The following is a 21,506-nucleotide window of genomic DNA, read 5'->3' as shown; positions in this document are numbered from 1 at the left end:
TAACAGGGTCCCCCTTTCCCTACTTCAGTGTTCCAGAGTGAAAATTTTATCGCTAAAAGACAAGATCTATGAAAGGGAAAGGCGGACAGTGAGCTGTAAAGATAGCTTAGGCAGAGACGATGAAGGAACTTATATACAAAAGGAGGGGGTCTAGATTTTATCCGAAGCAAGAGGAAGCCTAAAGAATTCATCCTAGTCTTTAGACTAGGGGATGAATGATTTAAATTTTATTTTTAAGATGGTACTCTGGAACTATACAGAGGACAAATCCCGGATAGAATCATAAGATCCAAAAAAAAAAGAACCATAAGATCCCAGAATACAAGACAATAGCAATGCCCGCGGAAATACACTGATGAGAATTCTCACACTAGCTAGATTTTCTGTCAGTAAACCAATAGAATGTACAGACATACAAGCACGACCGTGCTCTTATTTCTAAATCTTAAACTGCAATCAAATGTGCCAGTGCGACAAATTCAAATTTCTTAAAAGGCATAAAGTATAGATGGTTCTAAATATTTAACAGCTGACACAACCATAGAAAATATGTGTCAATACATAAATTAACTTTAAAAATAAATTTCTTTTTTCCAAATAAACTGTACAGAATTCTGCTGGGTAAGGCAGGCCCTCCTTACCTGTGGTTTCGCTGACTGCAGTTTCAGTGACACATGGTCAACAGCAGTCCAAAAACATTAAATGGAAAATGTTTATTTCAAAAACAAACAATTCATAAGTTTTAAACTGTGCACTGTTCTGAACTGCATGATGAAATCTCAAACTGTCCTGCTCTGTCCCGCCCAGGATGTGAATCATCCCTTTGCCAAGCTCACTCTGCCAATTTGTCGCTTAGTAGCCTGCATGGTTATCAGATCAACTCTCACAGTGCTTCTGTTCAAAATAACCCTAATTTTACTTAATAATGTCCCCAGAGCACAAGAGTAGTGATACTGGCAATTTGTAAGTGCCAAAGAGAAGCCATAAAGGGTTTCTTTATGTGAAAAGGTGAAAGTTCTTAACTTAATAATAAAAGAAAAAACAGTAGGTTGAAGTTGCTAAGATCTACTGTGAGATCAAATTCTCTGTGAAATTGTGAAGAAGGAGAAAGAAATTTGCGTGCTAGTTTTGCTGTCGCACCTCAAACTTCAAAAGTTATGGCCATATGAATGATAAGTTAATATGGAAAAGGCATTAAATTTATACAGTATTTTGACAGAGCACATTCACATAACCTTTATTACAGTATAATGTTGTAGGTTCTATTTTATTATTAGTTATTGTTAATCTCTTATTGTGCCTAATTTATAAATTGAACTTTATAATATATAAACTATATAATACAGGAAAAAACATAGTATATATAGGGTTCAGCACTGTCAAGTTTCAGACATCCACTGGGGGCTGTGGAACATATCCACAGCTGATTAAAGGGGACTACTGTAATAAGAGCTATAGCAACATTATACATTAGTCATTTTAACAGTTTCTGAATCATTTGTTAAATTTCAGAAGTGCTGATTTAATCTCTCTAAAGGGGCCATGACTTGATATTGGGAACCATACTAAGCTTGTCCCAACATCCTTCTCATTAAAATGATTGTCAGCAGTCGCTGCTACTGCACTTTGTTGAAGCTTTAAGGCAGCTGGGCCTGCTGCCTGTATGTCACTGTCACATAGCATATAGAGGCTAGTGTTTCCCTCAATGGAACCCCTGTGTCACAGGACCCCTCCCCAAAAATATGGTGCCACAAAAACTACCTGCACTGCAGCCTGCTCCATCACCTCCAGCAACAGGAAATGCTGAAGTACTAGGCAGGCTCCAAATTTCCAGCTCCAGTCACTATGGGCCTTCCAAGGACCATGTTAATCCACACCATGCTTACAGATTGCACTGGACAATGTAACATTCTCTCAATAAAAGTCACCAATATGCATGAAAGTGATTCAATATTTTAATAACTAGTGTCTCTGTTACTGGTACATATCAGTTGAATACCATTCCTTCATACAAGGTCCTTTACAACTGACCCTGCCAACTAGCTTCCATGCACCTATGAATATAGGAATATTCTAAATGGCTGGTGACAGTTAGAGCATCAGTGGCCACTGTAGTTATGACAATTAACATGTTATAGCAATTTATGGCTTGTGGGCACTTTCATTTACAGTGTCACCGTAACCCTGTCAGAAAGATACCACAAACCCTAATTCCTTACCCATGATTCCAAAACCCAAAAGCTCTGAAAACAGAACTTTTTTTGCAAGTTTGCGCCAAAATTCTCAATCTAAATGAATTATTAATAGCATGAGGCTTTATGTAATCTCTATTTAACCTACTTATAAATGTTCACATGTTTCACTAGAGAAATATAAATGCATTTGCTTAGGGGCTGCTGTCCTGATCCGCTGAGAGTTACATATTTCTGTGGTTGCACCTTTATGTTTCTAAAATCAAAAAAAGAGTTGTTGTTATTATTTAGTCGCTCAGTCGTGCCCTACTCTTGTGCGACCCCAGGGACTGTAGTCCACCAGGTTCCTCTGTCCATGGAGTTCCCAAGCAAGAATACTGAAGTGGGTTGCCATTTCCTTCTCTAGGGACTCTTTTGGACCCAGGAATCAAACCTGCATCTCCTGCACTGCACACAGATTCTTTACTGCTGAGCCACAGTGGAAGCCCCAAAACAGAATTCAAAATAACTGAATTCTAAACCACATCTGGCACCATGAAATTCAGTTAAGGAATTTCGGATGTGTGTTTTCAATCTCCATGTCCAGAGTTTAAGGAGATGAAGTGACTTCATCAAGATAACACAGCTTGTAAATGGTGGAGCCAGGACTCTAATCCAGACACCTAAGTCTTGTTTTATCCCCTATCCAAGACAGACCATAAATGAAAAAAGAAACCTTTCTCTGAATAAAAAGACACATCTCACATTTCACATAATATCATGTAAGCATAAATTAATATAAAAAGTTTAATGCAAAAATTAAAAAACAAAGTCTGTATTTAATCTTCAAAAAATATATTTACTGCTGCTTAAATATTAATGTTTCACCCTCTCTATTTTGCACAAATGAGTAAAGTCATTGTCAGATTTGGGGTCACTCTTCCAGAAGTTAAGAGCACCATCAATTTTAATGTTGATATTATTTTTCACTAAAATTCCTAAACACTACAAAACAAATTAAACAATTTTAAAAGAGAATTATAAACAATTATCCTAGGATTGGGGGTGGGAGGAGAAAGGGACGACAGAGAATGAGATGGCTGGATGGCATCACCGACTCGATGGATATGAGTTTGAGTGAACTCCGGGAGTTGGTGATGGACAGGGAGGCCTGGCGTGCTGTGATTCATGGGGTCGCAAAGAGTCAGACACGACTGAGCGACTGAACTGAACTGAACTGATCCTAGGAATTGACAAACTTTCTAATACCAATCCTGTCAATTCTGTGGTAGTTATATTTTTCAACAAATACTTCAGATTCTCCTTCTAACCATGGTAGGACTGCATTTTTCTACCAAGTTAGGCATGATCATGTAACTTACTATGGCCAATGAAATGTGAACAGCAGTTATATACATACTTCTGAGAGGAAACTTTAAGAGACAATCTGCAGTTCACTAGTTTCTCTCTTCATCTGCTCTCAATGTTCCATACATCTTCATCATCAGCTTGTATTCCGGAATGAGAATGACACGGAGTAAAGACCCCAGGCAACCCAGATGAAAACATACAACATGAAAAAGAAACTTGAAATTTTAGGACAGCAGAGCCTACTGTTAATTTATCAATGTATTGCCTCTTAGCTCCTAATCCATCTTTCTTAGTCCTACTTAGTAATACTGAATCCGGACACTACAACCGGTTCTCCTTTACCAGTTGGCGCAATGTTAAGCTTCATCGGTAGAGGGAGCTGGAGCAAAAGGAAGAAGGGGCTTCTCTTTCTGGATGTGGGAATTCTGTTGTTTTCCCTGCGATGCTTGGCAGTCAGGAGCTTACAGGATACCCAGCGGCACTCATTCTCGGCACTCACTCTCACCAGCACGCAACACGTTTCACCAGCACCCAGCAGGAACTGATCCAGAAATTTCAACAGCATCCCAGCAGGCAGTATCCCAATAAGTCTCACAGACAACCCTATAGGCGGCTTCCCAGTGACTTTGGCTAAGCACATTAGCCAACCTCTCAGCAGCCCCACCGACACCCCCACAGATAATTTCCTGCCTGTCCCAGTGGGTGGCAGCTCAATGGGATATCGTCAACCTTCCAACAAGGGCTGAATTTCAGCCTTAGCCATGGGGGAAAGGGCCTCTTCCAAGTTTGTTCCTTCTTGAGTACTCAGCCTCAGCCCTAAAGAAGGTGGCTGTTCTCTGCTACAAGTTAATAATCCTTTATATTAAAATTTCCCTATTCAAATTATTACTGCAGTTTCTGTCTTCCGATTGGACTGTGATATCTAGTCTACCCCAACATATAAAACTCATGCTGCAACATGAATTTCTATTAGTAGTTTTGAAGGATAACTTTGGTTCTTTTCTTCTTCTAGCTATTTCATAGCTATTTTTAACATTTTATGTATCAAAGTTAAAGCAATTAATTGTATTTTGACCACTGACATAAAATTTAAATCATACTAAATACTTCCATTGTGATTCAGCTGATAAAGAATCCACCTGCAATTCAGGAGACCTGGGTTCAATCCCTGGGTTGGGAAGATCCCCTGGAAAAGGGAAAGGCTACCCACTCCAGTATTCTGGCCTGGAAAATTCCATGGACTCTGTATAGTCCCTGGGGTTGCAAACAGTTGGATACAACTGAGCTACTTTCACTTTCATTTTCAAATACTATGTGCTTTCTTTAAATCAGACTAAATTATAAGAAATAAAAATAATACATGAAAGCACATTTATTGTGGGGTAAGAAATAGTTCTTCAACCAAACATGTCAATGAAAATTATATTTTCGTCAAAAGATTAAATTCAAATCTTTATTCATTCATATTACAATATAAAGTTTATACTGAGTCTTTTTAAATCCATTTATACTGGTTCCAAATAGGAAAAGGAGTACGTCAAGGTTGTACATTTTCACCCTACTTATTTAACTTATATGCAGAGTACATCATGAGGAACGCTGGGCTGGAAGAAGCACAGGCTGGAATCAAGATTGCCGGGAGAAATATCAATAACCTCAGATATGCAGATGACACCACCCTTATGGCAGAAAGTGAAGAGGAACTCAAAAGCCTCTTGATGAAAGTGAAAGAGGAAAGTGAAAAGGTTGGCTTGAAGCTCAACATTCAGAAAACAAAGATCACGGCATCTGGTCCCATCACTTCATGGGAAACAGATGGGGAAACAGTGGAAACAGTGTCAGACTTTAATTTTGGGGGCTCCAAAATCATTGCGGATGCTGACTGCAACCATGAAATTAAAAGACGCTTACTCCTTGAAAGGAAAGTTATGACCAACCTAGATAGTATATTAAAAAGCAGAGACATTGCCAACAAAGGTACGTCTAGTCAAGGCTATGGTTTTTCCAGTGGTCGTGTATGGATGTGAGAGTTGGACTGTGAAGAAAGCTGATCACCAAAGAATTGATGCTTTTGAACTGTGGTGCTGGAGAAGACTCCTGAGAGTTCCTTGGACTGCAAGGAGATCCAACCAGTCCATTCTGAAGGAGATCAGTCTTGGGTGTTCATTGGAAGGACTGATGCTAAAGCTGAAACTCCAATACTTTGGCCACCTCATGCGACAAGTTGACTCACTGGAAAAGACTCTGATGCTGGGAGGGATTGGGGGCAGGAGGAGAAGGGGACAACAGAGAATGAGATGGCTGGATGGCATCACCAACTCGATGGACGTGAGTTTGAGTGAACTCTGGGAGTTGGTGATGGACAGGGAAGCCTGGTGTGCTGTGATTCATGGGGTCACAAAGAGCTGGACACAACTGAGCAACTGAACTGAACTGATACTGAGTCTTTTAAAATCAGATAATGAAAATATTGCATTTGGAAAGATTTCAATACTCTTCACTAGGTTAGTCATATGGCAAAATTACATATTCCTCAATCTATAAAAATAAATCCAAGTATTAACTAAAAAGACTATTCAGGAAGGGTATTGAAGTGTTTCTTATGTGCAGAGCCAAAAACAATTCTCACTGCTTGCCCCCAACACCACTTGCGGTTAGAACAGTATTTTAACTCAGGAGGAAACAAAGGAAAAGTGAAGAGCACATTGGCAGTAATTTGAGGGCAATAAAGTATTATAAACCTACGGAAAAGTAAAACTATAAAATATTATTTTAGAGATATTCTAGAATGTATGTCTCTAATACAAAATACATTTTTTTTTTAAATGAGTAGCTCAATGTCTCCTTTATAAAAGACATATATCCAAACTTATATCTAGTGGCACTTACTAAAGAGGTATAAGGAGAATAATGACCACCAAAGAAAGTTCATTTTCTAATCCCAGGAAGGTGAATATATGTATCCTTGCATGGTAAAAGGGATTTCAGAGATGTGACTAAGATAGGAAGATTATTCTGGACTATCTGGGTGGGCCCAATCTAATCATAGGAATTCTTAAAAGAGAAAAATCTCTCCCAGCTGTGGACAGAGAGAGAGGCAGTGACAGAAGAGGATCAGAAAGATGGCATCATGAGAAAAATTCAGTGCTCCATAACTGGTTCTGAGATGTAGGAAGCTATGAGCGAGACTAGAGAAGAGGTCTCTAGGAGGCCAAAACAGCATTCAGCTGATAGCTGAAGGAAATGGGAACCTCAGTCGTTTAACTTCAAGGAACTGAATTCTTTCAACAGCCCAAATGAGCAAGAAAACATTCCCTCCCACCTCACCCCTGAACCGCCACCACCCCACCACCCCCCACCCTACCCCCCGCCACCCTCACCCCCAACCCAGGTAGCTTCCAGAAGGAAATACAGCCAGTTCTTTTGATTCTATCCAGTAAGACCTATGTCAGACTTCTGACTTACAGAACTGTATGAAAATAAACTTGTTTTAAGCCAGTAAGTTTGTTAGTAGCGGAAAACTAACACAAGGGACACTATTTATAACCTTGGAAGATTTAGGTCATACTTTATTAAAGAAGGAGAAGGAAATGGCAACCCACTCCAGTATTCTTGCCTGGAAAATCCCATGGATGGAGGACCCTGGCAGGTGACAGTCCATGGGGTCGCAAAGAGTCGGACACGACTGAGCAACTTCACTTCACTTCACTTATTAAAGAAAGTAGCAATGTCTTTTCAACAGGTGTTAAAATATTGGGCGTTCCTAAAAGTATTTACTGAAAATAAGGTAGGTTGATTCCCAGGCAAGAATACTGGAGTGGGTAGCCATTCCCTTCTCCAAGGGATCTTCCCAATCCAGGGATGGAACCCAGGTCTCCTGTATTGCAGGCGATTCTTTACCGTCTGGGCCACCAGGGGAGCCCCTTTCATAAAAGTATTCACTGAAGATACAGTAGATTGCTGGTCTCTATAGTTATCAATGCTTCCCTCTTTCAGCTAAATTATTTCTTTAACAAACACTTACATGATGTTTCCGTTCCGTTCCGTCGCTCAGTCGTGTCCGACTCTATGCGACCCCGTGGACTGTAGCCTACCAGGCTTCTCCGCCCATGGGATTCTCCAGGCAAGAATACTGGAGTGGGTTACCGGTTCCTTCGCCAGGGGATCTTCCCTACCCAGGGATCGAACCCGGGTCTCCCGCATTGGAGGCAGACGCTTTTAACCTCTGAGCCACCAGGGAAGCCCACATGATGTTTACTACGTGCTAAGAACTCTTCCAAGGACTTTACAAATGTAAACTCAGTCCTCATAACAGCTTATGAAGTAGGCATTATTATCCCCATTTGACAGATGAAGACACTAAGGTACACAACTACCAAGTAACAGAGCTGGGGTTCAAACTGAAGCTTGACTGACTCCAGAATTCAAGTGCTTCTGCACTAGGCTAACTATCTCCCATAGGAGACTCACAGCAATGTGATAGAAAGAGATTGGGTTTTGTAGTTAAAAAGATCTAGCCACACATCTGTGTTCTGCTACTCATAAGCTTTGTAACCTGAATCCTAGCACATAATGGACACTAAAAAAATGTTCATTCCCTCCTTCAACTCCTGCTTCCAGTGTAGAGATACATTCAAATTCAAAGAAAAAAACTGAACACTAATCTCAACTCCCAAATGTGCATTCTCTTTCCCCAGGTTTATAGACTACTTTTCAGATCTCAGCTAAGACAATCAATGGTGTAACAACACATTTCTAGGGGTAGTCTAGGCTCTCACTATCATACCAACAAAAATATATTGGAATTTTACCATAAAAACAAAATTACAAAAAAAGGGGGAAATTTTTTAAAGATTTAAACATGAGGTATACGTAAAGTCTTTTCAATTGAAGGTAATCTTAGCCATAGAATGAAATGAAACAGCTATTACACACACCTTCTGGTTCACTTTGTCTCAAATTTGTTACCATGTTACCTTGTTCTTGTTAACGTGTTTGAAGAGTGGTCACTGGCCATATATTAATACTCTTGATGCTAATATTCTCTATATTCGTTATCATCTAGTAATCAACTTTACCATCTCATATTCTAAACATTGAACCTGGTCTTAACAAAGATGCTTTGACCTTAAGACTGCCTACCCCTGCAATACCACCATTATTATTGCCCAGAGAAATCTTTATTGAGGGAGGTAGAATTTTCTAAAATGCTAACTACTATTTCAAATAAAGACATACTTGACACTATAGCAAAAAAAAGTATCTACTGGAACATCAGCAAAAGGTGGCTTAATCTATCATGCTGTGCTGTGCCTAGTCCCTCAGTTGTGTCCGACTCTTTGAGACCGACTCCATGGAGCCCGCCAGGCTCCTCTGTAGTTGGGTTTCGCAGGCAAGAATACTGGAGTGGGGAGCCATTCCCTTATCCAAGAGATTTTCCCGACCCAGGGATCGAACCCGAGTCTCCTGTATTGCAGGTGGATTCTAAGTACAAATTCTGGCAGAATATGACTGCTTGGGCTTACATCCTAGCTCCCTACTGAAAACTCTGAGCATCCAACTTAAGTCTTCATTTTTTTTTTTTTCATCCGTAAAACTGGGAAAAGTAATAACTATCTCTCAGATGGTTGTAGTGGCTGAATCAGATAATGAATATATAAAATAGCACAGAACGCATTCAAAAAATGCTGGCTATTGAGTATTAAGGTAGTAAGAGTATAGTAAAAGTATATAATAAGAGTTAAATGAGCACAAAGAGTCATCTAACTCAGTTTCCAAAAGTTGGAAGCCTGAGATGAATCTCAGTTAAGAATCAATAGGACTTAGCCAGAGAAAAGTGGTTAGGGCTTTCTAGTCAAAGAGAATAGTATACGCCAAACTACAACAGAAGATGGAAAAAAAAAAAGGGAACTCACTTCACTACAATTCAAACAGACAGTGCTCATGAAAGATTACCAGGATATAACACTGATAAAACATTACAAAGGGACTTCCATGATATATATAGAAGTTTGGGAAGGCACTAAAGAATATAAAGATATTAAAATAAACTGTGTGTCAGAGTGTAGTGCTATTACAGAGAGGCTGGACTAGAGGAAGTGAGCCTCGAGATCCTTGTTTAGAAATGATTAAGGAAAATACAATGAAGGCATGAAACAATGCACTGACAATGAAGATGAAAGAAACAGATTTCAAAGATATTTCAGAGATAATAGAGATAGGATTTGGTAACTGATTGTATTTGAGGGCTGAGGAAGGGTGAGGAAGTTAGAATGATTACCGTGACCACCATGTTTTATTAACAAATGTTTACTGACTGACAACTGTGCACCTGGTACTGCTGCTGCTAAGTCACTTCAGTCGTGTCCGACTCTGTGTGACCCCACAGACAGAAGCCCACCAGGCTCCCCCGTCCCTGGGATTCTCCAGGCAAGAACACTGGAGTGGGTTGCCATTTCCTTCTCCAGTGTGTGAAAATGAAAAGTGAAAGTGAAGTCGCTCAGTCGTGTCCGACCCTTAGCGACCCCACGGACTGCAGCCTACCAGGCTCCTCCATCCAAGGATTTTCTAGGCAAGAGTACTGGAGTGGCTTGCCATTGCCTCTCTGCCTGGTACTACACTAGGCATAAAAAGATGATTAAAACATTAAAAAGAATACATTTGAATCAGTTCTAATGAGGTGGATGAAACTGGAGCCTATTATACAGAGTGAAGTAAGCCAGAAAGAAAAACACCAATACAGCATACTAACGCATATATATGGAATTTAGAAAGATGCAAATGATAACTCTGTATACGAGACAGCAAAAGAGACACAGATGTATAGAACAGTCTTTGGGACTCTGTGGGAGAGGGTGAGGGTGGGATGATTTGGGAGAATGGCATTGAAACACGTATGTTGTCATATGTGAAATGAATCACTAGTTCAGGGTCAATGCATGTTATAGGATGCTCGGGGCTGGCATGCGGGGATGACCCAGAGGGAGGATAAAAGGAGGAGGGAGGTGGGAGGGGGGTTCAGGAGGGGGAACTTATGTAAACCCGGGGCGAATTCATGTCAATGTATGGCAAAACCAACCAATATAATATTGTAAAATAATTTGCCTCCAATAAAAAATTAATTACAAAAAAAAAAAAAACTTGGTCCCTGACATCAAAGAAACCAGTTATACTAAGAAGAACATAGAGATTAGTAACTAATATTGAATATCAGAAACATTATAAAAATTATTTACAGAATGATACAAAAATTGAAAGGAGAGACACCCAAATCGTGGAAATACATCAAAGAGATGTATCTCTTCACAGCAGCGGAGCTGGACACAAAACAGCACATCGGGAAAAGAGCAAGAGGATGTGCATAATCAAAGAACATGACACAGAGGAGGATTTGTAAAGAGATTACTATGATTATATAGGAGGTGGGCTGTGAATACCTAAAGTTATGATTCATTCACATTCATAATCCAAATGAACTTTTACTGAACCACAGTGTATCAGTCTGGGTCCTGGCTAAACTGAGTAACTAAGGAGAGCTTAATAAAGGCGCCGTTTTACAAAGAGGTGATCAGGGTTTAAGGAAACCAACAAGAGACGGTGCAGTATGATGGCTAGCAACAGAGGAAAGCAATTTCCAGGACTGGAAGAAAACAGCTGTACTAAGAGGGCCGCCAGACTGGTGTGGAGGAAACTTGGGAACAAATAACCTGACGTCATTCTCCTTCCATACAATCTGCCAATGTCCCACATCAATAGAAACCAACTGGAGGTCTAAGAACAAGGAGACCTGCTGGTGCAATCCATAGAGGTGAGCTCCTATAGTATACAGCAAAGTGGGGAAAAGTGAGTAGATCTGGAATGGTGAATGGGAAAATATGTAACATGCAATGATAAAATTCAACAACATTCAAATTGTATAAGTCCCTCTGACCTCCCAGTTCTATAACAATTCCTACACTTCAGTTTGGAGACAAGAGTTTAATTATTAGCCTTCAACCTGCAAAACTTTTAACATGAAGCTTCAATTTGTTCTAAAATGTATCCTTAGCTTGTGAATTCTTCTGTCTCAAGTCTATACGCTATTTTAACTCCCTGAGCAACTATCTCTGTTAAGGTACAGTGTAAGTATTTTCTCAAACCTTCAACAACAAATTCTCAGTTGGGGTACTGCCAGCAACTTGTCACCAAGAGGATGGAAAAGACATGTCCTGATAAATTCTGCATTCAAGAATCAATGGCTGTGTTAAGACTTTCGTTAGCTTAGAGCAGACAATCGTTGAAGAGAGATCAACTTGTGATAATAAAATTCAGTACCCATGTGGCACTACTGGTAAAGAATCTGGCTACCAATGCAGGAGATGCAACTTCAACCCCTGAGTTGGGAAAATCCCCTGGAGAAGGGCATGGCAACCCACTCCAGTATTCTTGCCAGAAGAATCCCACGGACAGAGGAGCCTGGGAGGCTACAGATTATAGTGTCACAAAGAGTCATCAGCCAGAACGTAATTACATGAACTCATCGAGATACAAGGGGAGACGGAAAAGACAGGACTAGACAGCTACTGCCCAGAAACTCTATGAAAAAGGAACATAAATCTTTGAGGAACACCTAGCTACCTCCACAACAAAATTCACTTTGACCAAAAAAAAAAAAAAAAATTGTGTTAATAAAAGCATTAACTATTTCACCTTTTGGTCACAAGGAATTATATGTGAGTGATATGCGATGAAACAGACTTTTCATGTATGTGCCTGAGAAGCAAACCACTACAACAATTATTATAATAGACACCTCATACACCAACAAAACAAGAGGGCTGTTAGCATCATCTCCATCTGTCAACTGAACAATACCAAAGTACTAAATATCAATAAACACTATCGTGGTTATATTGCTACCTGGATGGCACCTCACGCCAGTATTCTTGCCTGGAAAATCCCATGGATGGAGGAGCCTGGTGGGCTGCAGTCCATGGGGTCGCTAAGAGTCGGACACAACTGAGCGACTTCATGTTCACTTTTCACCTTCAAGCATTGGAGAAGGAAATGGCAACCCACTCCAGTGTTCTTCATTAGAAGTGATATACGAAGATATATAAAAAAGAAAATTTGTTCTTGCTAAATCCAACATATATAATAAAGATTGTGTAAGAGTTAAAAAGAAGAAAAGTTAAGACTAACCTACATAGCATATTAAAAAGCAGAGACATTACTTTGCCAACAAAGGTCCATCTAGTCAAAGCTATGGTTTTTCCGGTAGTCATGTACGGATGTGAGAGTTGGACCATAAAGAACACTGAGAACTGAAGAATTGATGCTTTTGAACTGTGGTGCTGGAGAAGACTCTTGAGAGTCGCTTGGACTGCAAGGAGATGAAACCAGTCAATCCTAAAGGAAATCAATCCTGAATATTCATTGGAAAGACCGATGCTGAAGCTGGAGCTCCAATACTGTGGCCACCTGATGTGAAGAGTCAACTGATTAGAAAATACCTTGATGCTGGAAAAGATTGAAGGCAGGAGGAGAAGGGGACGACAGAGGATGAGATGGTTGGATGGCATCATCAACTTGATGGACATTAGTTTGAGCAAGTTCCGGGAGATGGTGAAGGATAGGGAAGCCTGGTGTGCTGCAGTCCATGGGGTCTCAAATAGTCAGACACAACTGCGTGACTGAACACCACCACCACCTTAGTTATCCGGCTCGTTAATAATGTTTTCTGCTACAGAAACTGCTTCCAATTCACCTTCCCTCTCCTTGTCCCTAGCTTTCCAGACAAAGAATGTGTGTACTTAAGTCTCTCAGTCATGTCCAACTCTTTGGACCCCATGGACTGTAGCCCACCAGGTTTCTCTGTCCATGGGGATTCTCCAGGCAAGAATACTGGAGTGGGTTGCCATGCCTTCCTCCAGGGGATCTTCCCAACCAGGGATCAAACCCTGCAGACAGATTCTTTACCATCTGAGCCACAAGGGAAGCCCATGAATACCCCAATGGGTTGCCTATCCCTTCTCCAAGGGATTTCCCAACCTAGAAATCAAACCAGGGTCTCCAGCACTGCAGGTGGATTCGTTACCAACTGAGCTACCAGAGAAGCCCTTGACAAAGAATGAAGTCACCTAAAAGTCCTCCAGGCAAATTTTGACTTCCTAGTGGCAGGAAAAAGAATCTCTCAAAAGAAAGGGTGGAGGGACAGATTTCGTCCAAGAGTGCTATAGAATTAAGGTTTAGAGGTCCCTATCTATAGTCAGTTAGTAGCAATGATTTATTGCACACCTACTTGTGCCAGGACACCTGGTATATATTGATTACAACAATCCTTCAGGACAGGTGTTATTACTCAAATAATACAGATGAGGAAACATGGCCTCAGAGAGCTTATTAACGTAAGCAAGACCTCACAGTTATTAATTAGTAAAGTAAGGTTTCAAGTCAAAATTCATCTGGCCTATCACACTTGCCTCCACTACCTCCCTCTTCATCACACTGTACAATCAATTTTTATCATATATATTGTCAACAAGAAGATACTATTTAATTGTCCTAATTACTTTAAAATATAGAGTATATATGAAAAGTTTATTAGGTATTTTCTCATAAAATGTCAATGTTTTAAAATGCATTTTGAATCCTTAGGAACTATGGAGTTTCAATTTTTGGCAATGACTATGGTCACTGCATGTACAATAATGATTTTTATTTAAGTCTTCATGATTAAATTACATAATTTAGATGACATGCCACACTTAAAATTTTATTTAGCTGTAAGAAAAAAATATGGTATTTTAAATATTAGAAAGAGGAAGATCATTCTAAGCATATCGCAAAACCCAAAGGCAATCATAACAATAATAAATTTAAATACATTTTAAAAAATCTTGACTAGTAACAAAAAGGCATAAGCAAGGTCATAAAACAAATGATAAATAAAGAGCTTCCACAAATCACTGAAAATGACCAACAGAAAAAGAAATAACAAAAGGCTCTAAACAAATGTAAACGGCTCTCAACCTCACTGATAATAAGAAAACTGCAATTAAATTTTAGAATGGCATATTTTCCACCAAAACATTGGCAAAGACTACCACATACTGAGTTAGCAAGGATATATGAAAATCTCCCTAGCATATGTCACTTATGCATACTTCCTTTATGAAAGTAAATGTGACAATATTAAAATTTAATTTTTAAATTTTATACATTATAAAAATATAAAGGTTACACTTTATGACCTTTTGATCAAACAATCTCATTTCTAGGAATTTATTCCAGAGACAAATTCATGCATATGGAAAATGATATATGTACAAATGCAAGAGATATAAGAGACTTGGGTTTGATCCCTTGGTTGGGAAGATCCCCTGGAGAAAGGAGGGCATGGCAACCCACTCCAGTATTCTTGCGTGGAGAATCCCATGGACAGAGGAGCCTGGCGGGCTACAGTCTATAGGGTTGCAAAGAGTGGGACATGACTGAAGCGACTTAGCGTGTACGCACATGCACACATACAGCCATTAAAATGAATTAGGGAGTTATATATTCATGGATGTGGAATTGATCTCCTAAAAATTAAACTGCAGGACATATTTGTACCTTTTCTGTCTACACACATAAGTCCACACATGCGTACACACATATATATACATAATAGACACACAATATTTGATATACACACATATCTGCTCTTAAGCATAGAATATTTCTGAAAGAGTATAAAATAAGCTGGCAACAGGAGTTGCCTCTGGAAAGGGAAAATAGGTAGCTAAGAAATTTTGTACCATATGTATATATTACCTATTAAGTAAAGAAGTTTATAAACTGAGTTTGGAAAGTACTTTAAAATTGAAATATTAAAAAATATAAAACTTCTTACCTATGTTTTAAATATAATCTAAATCATTACCTTGATCATGCAAATTTTTATTTATCATTTTCTTTTATTATGGGAAAGGGGAGCAAATTATCCCTTTGACATTAACAAAATCTAAACTGTGGATGAAAAGATAATTTACATAAGAAACACATCATTTACATAAGAAACACAAAATTTCTAATTTGTTTCAAAAACATCTCATCTAAAAGACTATGATACGAGGATAACAGAAAGCTCAATAAATACTTACCGAAAATATTTTTCTATTGATTTCAGTGGGTTTACTTTATACATTTTTTCACATCATACCCAAAACAAACAAAAAATAGTAACAAGAACAAAAACTCACTGGAAAATATAAACTTTAAATAAATTATGCACTTTGTCCAAAAAATTGCATTTTCCAACAAGTTTGGTAAGCCACTTGTTAATGAACAAACTACTCGTTACTCGAAGTTAAATCAACATTGCTTACTAGATACCTACCATGTACAGGCGTTAAGGATACTACAAAACAGAAACTCCAAAGAAGAGTACATTTTTATTCCTGCCCTCAAGATGCTTACAGTCTTGAAAGACAAGGCTTAAAAACTTTAATCAATAAAAGAATATTATAGATTTTACTGATACACTGAGTTATCCAAACTAAAACTGTTAAAGGCATTCACGTAAGGATTAATAAAAAGTAATTGTTGATCCACTGAAGGATCTATTGGATATAAAAATGCTTCCAAAGTCCTAATATCTCACTCATATGTAAAACTGTAACATTTGATGATGACCAAAGACTTCCAGAATATGTGAATATTCAGCTAGGCCGTGAAGAAACTGCTAATGATTAAATATAAATAGTTTTTAATTATCCACGCTCCTTAGAAGAGAATTTACTGCAGTGGTCTCAATCAGTTTTGATCGCTCACCTTTCTCACTAAAAATATGTCAGGCATTAACTTCTTAAAATATGTATATTTACTTATATGCATCTTCACATTGTCAATCTATATATTAAGTATCAATAAAACTTAATTTCTTTCATTTTCAAACACAGACAGAAATATAAATATAAGTTTTAATTATTTTCTTCTTGTAATCAATCCAGTACATCATCTTATGATGCCCTTGGGTATCCACACCCTACTTTGTATGAATACTTAATAGGAATATTTAAACTCACAGATCATGCAAAATTATTTTCATCCAATGGTTTCAATTTTTCAGACAGCAAACTCATTTTTTAACATAGCTATTAAAAGGCAGCAGACATGAATTTGAATTTCAGTTTATTTCTTTCTGCCCATGACCTTCTCTCAGAATAAACGTTAACATGCAATTAAACAGACATCATTAAAGAGAAACAAAGTATAGTCATGACCAGGCAAATGGTCCCTAAAAGTAAATGGCAAATAGCAATCACTGAAGAATATTAGTACTATTTTTTTCTTATAAATAGCATTTGTAACTTAATAGCCAATATTGAAAATATTAGTAAATTGTCAAAATCCTCAAAACAATCTGTCTCATTTTTATCATTCTATTATAAAGTCTATTCTTTTCCTAATCTTCCTTGTCTAATCTTATTTTATTATGAAAGCCAAAAAGTAGTTTTTATTTACTTTTAATAGAAGGGTAATTGCTTTACAATATTATGTTGGTTTCTGCAAAAGTATTTTTAAAGAATATTAAAAATTAAAAGTTTTAAATATAATTTAACCTCCAAATAGTTTCTTGTTAAAATGAATACAAAAATAATTCTGAAACCATGTATATCATTTTGAGGTATGACTCATTCCAAGTCTAAGTTAGGTAAATATGCAAATAGACATTTTTACATAAACACAAACAGATTTTTCGTCAATATAATTTCATAGACTGTATGACTATGTTCTCAGAGAATGCTTGTTTCTACCTAAACTATGCAAATATGAATGCACAAACTTTATATGCATTTGCACAGTATGTAGGTTTACACAGGAAAGTAAAATACTCACACGTACCTATCTGAAAAAACCCTCTCACATTTTTCTAATATAACATACAGTTCACCTTAAATAATTCTTAATTTAGTACTCAAAAGTTCATTTAAGTTTCTATATATTGGAACAATAAATAGATGTGGAACTACAGTGAACTAGCCAATAAATATCATAATTCTGCATGCCATAAAAAAAATAAAAACACTTCCTACATTTAAATATGAGTCAAACAAATAAAACCACATTTAATTTGAGGATCATTTTGGCAATATTTATAACAATTATAAGAAAATACAGATTCATATATCCAAATATCAAACTCTAAGTAATCAAAAGCTTGACATTGTTGGTAAAGTTAAACAAAAGTTAGAAGTATGCTCAAAAAGCTCTTTAAAATAATTGTTTTACTTTTTACTAGTTGAAATAAGCTACTTAAATCTCTTACTATTTTTTCATTTCCCAAGCCTACTAATAAATCACATTGCCAAGCAACTATTCAAACCCAGAAATTAGTTTTGAAGAAGCAATTCTTTATTTCAGTTTGTATGTTAGAAGCACATTTGCTCTCTTAGTCCTTCAGTATTTTTTGAGAAATAGTATTTTTCTTGGACATGTAAAGATATTTGATAAGTTTGTTATATAATTTAAAGTAGCATTTTTCATTAAAATATGTAAATATATGTGTAGAGAGAATTGTTTCTTTGTTAAGTGCTAAAGAATACTGAATTCAACAACCTGTTTTTTTGAATTTACATGATTAGAGGTCAGTGTGTTAGTTCCGTCCCAAAGGAACTCTACACTTTCAACTATGTGTTTCTGTGGAGAATATGGGAAAAGCATAATTTAGAAATAAGCGACACGAAAGAATTGTCACATATTTGGTATATAAACTGTACAAATTAATCTTAATGAATAACGCATTTCTAGCAAAAAAGGAAAGAATTGAGCTGGAAAAACATTTTTTAAAAAAGGTTACACATGTTCTGCACAATCTCCTTCACGTAGTAACCGAGAAGTCAAAGAACCGTAAAACATTTAAAAGCAAATCTGCTGAAATACATCTCTTTGCTAGACTGACAAGAAAAGGAATCTCAAACGCCTACAGATCTCGCTCGCTCTCTGGACAGTTCCCTGGTGCTGAAGTTACACCGTCACTAAACTGTGTTGGGTGCCTGGGTGCTGCTTTCACTGTCCCACCCTCCGCAAGATCCCGCTGCCTGGACTACGAGCACGAGAGGCAGAACTTCACAAGGTAGGGAGCATCCCAAGCTGCAGTAGCGGGAGGAACTGGAGTCCCTTCGGAGCCTCTTCGAGATTAAGCAGATTTACTAGTTGCAAACGGGAAGAGCGGCAGAGTGCAGGGTGTTACACACCCGCCGAGGGGGAGGGGCTGGAAGATGGCGGCGGCCGCACACCCACCCGAGACACGACAGCGCTTATTACAGGCCCCCCTCGCCCGCCCCGCCGCCCTCCTGCCCGGGGCGACAGTGCGCAGCGCTGCTCTTCCCTCCGTGGGGGAGGCTGTGGGGGCAGAGGCGCCCCGCGGAGGCGGGGCCCGGGGCCCCCCGGCGGCGCCCTCCTCCCCTCCGGCGCGCCTCGCCCGGGTCCCGGCCCGGGAGCACCTGTGCACGGCCATATTGGATTCCTCGTCCGAGCCACTGCCTCCGCGCGGGGGCGGCGGGAAGCGACCTGGAGCGCGCGGAGCCCGCGTTCAGCCCCGAGCCCCGCCGGGGCCCGCAGCCGAACTGGCCCGGCGGGGCCAGCCGGAAGGACGCCGAGGGGGAATTGAAACGCCCACAGGCTCGCCGCGGCCGGCCTCGGCGCTCTCCCTCCCCGACACACACACCCCTGCGCTCTGACAGCCCCAGCACGCCAGCCCGGGCGGCCGGCGGCGGTCGCAGCCCTCGTGGCCCAGGCGCCGCCGGCGGGAAGGGAGGGCGGCGATCCCCGGGCGCGCTGGCGGCCGCAGGGCAGCGACCGAGGTGGGGGGCACGGCGGAGGGCAGGGAGGGAGGGAGGCGGGAAGATGGAGTCAGGTCCTTACTTGAGCACCGACTGCTCCTTCTCCTCTTCTTTCTTCTGCCGATCCATGACGGCCAGGATGATTTTCCTCTCCTCCTCCGTGAGGTGGCTGAGGTCGGGCATCTCGGGCTGCAGAGGCGGCTGAGAGGCCGCCGGGGTGGGAGCCGGGCGGCCCCGCGGCCCGACAGGAGCCGACATGTTTGGTGGAGTCCAACCACCCTAGGGAAGCCGGGAGGCAACTCCACCGGCGGCGGCGGCGGCGGCGGCGGCACCCGCGCGGGCGGCTGGGGCAGCCTCCGGCGCCGGGACAAACACATACAAATCAATGGCCTTCAATCCCAGGCGACGGCCCCCCTCCCCCAAGATGGAAAAGGCGGGGGGAAGGGGAGGGGAGGGCGAGCGCGGCGGGGTGGGGGGAAGGCAGGGCTGCCGAGTGCGCTCGGAGAAATGTTTCTTTTTCCCCGGGGGGAGAAGGGCTGGCAAGTGAGCTGTAGGAGCAAGAAGAGGAGCGGGAGACCGGGCCGGGCCGCGGAGGGCTCGGAGCAGCGCGGGGAGGGTGGTGGAGTAAGGCGGCGGGGATAAGGGTGGGGTGACTGGAAGGAGCAGGCGGGAGGGCGGCGCGCCGGCCCGGGGCGCGAGGGTGTCCGGCCGCGGCGGAGGCGGGGGGCCCCGCGCGCGCCGCTCGGGAGCGAAGACAGGGGTGGCTGCGACCCAGCCCCCTGGGGGGAGTCCCGGGAACTCGCTCCTAGTGCCGGGGAGGCAGCGTCCCGCGAGCCGAGAGGGGCGCCGAGGCGGGAGCGCAGAGGAGAGTGAGGAAGCAGGGGCGAATTTCCCAGAGAAGCTGCCGAGCCGTCCCGCCGGCCGACGCGTCACTGGGCTCCCGGCTCCGCGGAGAGAGGACCCCCCTACAGAAACGACGCGGAGAGGGCCGGAGGGTGGGTGGGCGGGTAGCCTTGAAGACCACCCCTCCGGGCTAGAGCGGGGAAGCCAAAGCGGAGTAGGGAAGACAAGGGCTAGTGGCGGGCAGTCCCGAGGCCGGGGCTTCGCGGCTGCCAGCGTCCGGATCCCAGCGACCTCCGACGCGCAGCAGGGTCGGGCGCGGGTCCTGCCACATCAACGCGCCCGCCTGGAGTCCCTCAAGCTGCCACCGCCCCTGTGGTCCATGGAGTGGGTGCGGAGGGCCCGCTCCCTACGCCGCCGCCGCCGCTGCTGCCGCCGCTCGATGCCGCCGCCCGCGCCTCCTCCGCCCCTCCGCCTCCCGGGCTCCTCCCGCGGGGGCCGCGTCACCTCCCGGCCGTGGAGGCCCGAGCACCGCGGATGCCCGGCGGGCGGCGCCCACCCTCCAGAAGGCGAACAGTGGACTGGGGCCGGGCGGGGAGAGGTTGGGGGTGGGGGGGTCGGAGGGAGGGAAGGAAGAGAAGAGAGCGAGCTGGACGGAAGAGGAGAGCGGGAGTTTCAAGGGCGGGGGTGTGGAGAGGGGAGCTTGAGAGCCGGCGTCGGGAGAAGGGGAAGAGTTAAGAATCGAGGTGGATGGAGAGCCCTGTGGGTCAGCTGGAGAGGTAGAGAACTAGGAGGCAGGGACCGGCGGCGGGTGTGTCGGTTCCGGAGACTGAGATCCGGGAGTGAGGGTTCGCAGGGGTTTTGAACCGGGAATGGGGCGGGGTGGGGGTGGGGGCGGCGCGCAAGGTGTCAGGCTGGAGGGGAAAAAGTGTGAGCGCTTGGAGGGGCTCTTGAGCTGCCAAGGGCGGAGTCCTGGAAGGAGGGAGACTGTAAGTGTTGGGGCGGGGGTGGGGGTTGGTTCCCCGGGGGATCCTGATGGCGAAGAAAGCTCGGAGAGGTATTGACTGAGGGCGCAGGAGTGGCTGGAGACGTGGGAGGTGACATTGGGAGAGTTAGGGTTTGTCTGGGAAAGGTGTGCGGATGAGGAGGAGACCCGAGGCTGTATATGTGAAGGCAAAGGACTAAGGCTCGGTGAGAGAGTGAGGGTCAGCCGGTGCTTCGGCCAAGGGCTTCGTTCTATCTGGTCCTCTTTGGCGGGCCTTATCTAGAGAGTAGTGGCAGAGAAGCCAGGGGATGGGGTTAGTGGGAGAGTCTGGTT

The 21,506-nt window shown here is 42.2% G+C and overlaps 1 protein-coding gene across 25 annotated transcripts in view; it reads right to left on the bottom strand.

The window, feature by feature from the left end:
- Positions 1–19,697, bottom strand: part of RIMS2 (regulating synaptic membrane exocytosis 2) — a 576,029-nt gene extending 556,332 nt beyond the window's left edge. For all 25 annotated transcript variants that reach the window (XM_088844714.1, XM_088844724.1, XM_088844720.1 and 22 more), the window contains exon 1: positions 19,431–19,697. In XM_088844714.1, coding sequence (XP_088700840.1) covers positions 19,431–19,606 — 176 coding nt within the window. In that variant the 5' untranslated portion in view covers positions 19,607–19,697. The remainder of the gene's footprint in view (positions 1–19,430) is intronic.
- Between the last annotated feature and the right edge of the window lie 1,809 nt (positions 19,698–21,506).

The sequence above is a fragment of the Moschus berezovskii genome, chromosome 16, assembly GCF_049115385.1.
Source record: "Moschus berezovskii isolate FMDL1 chromosome 16, NW_MosBer_1.0, whole genome shotgun sequence".
Classification (NCBI taxonomy): Eukaryota; Metazoa; Chordata; class Mammalia; order Artiodactyla; family Moschidae; genus Moschus; species Moschus berezovskii.
The sequence above is the reverse complement of the archived record's forward strand: the minus strand, read 5'-3'. Positions and strand labels throughout refer to the sequence as shown.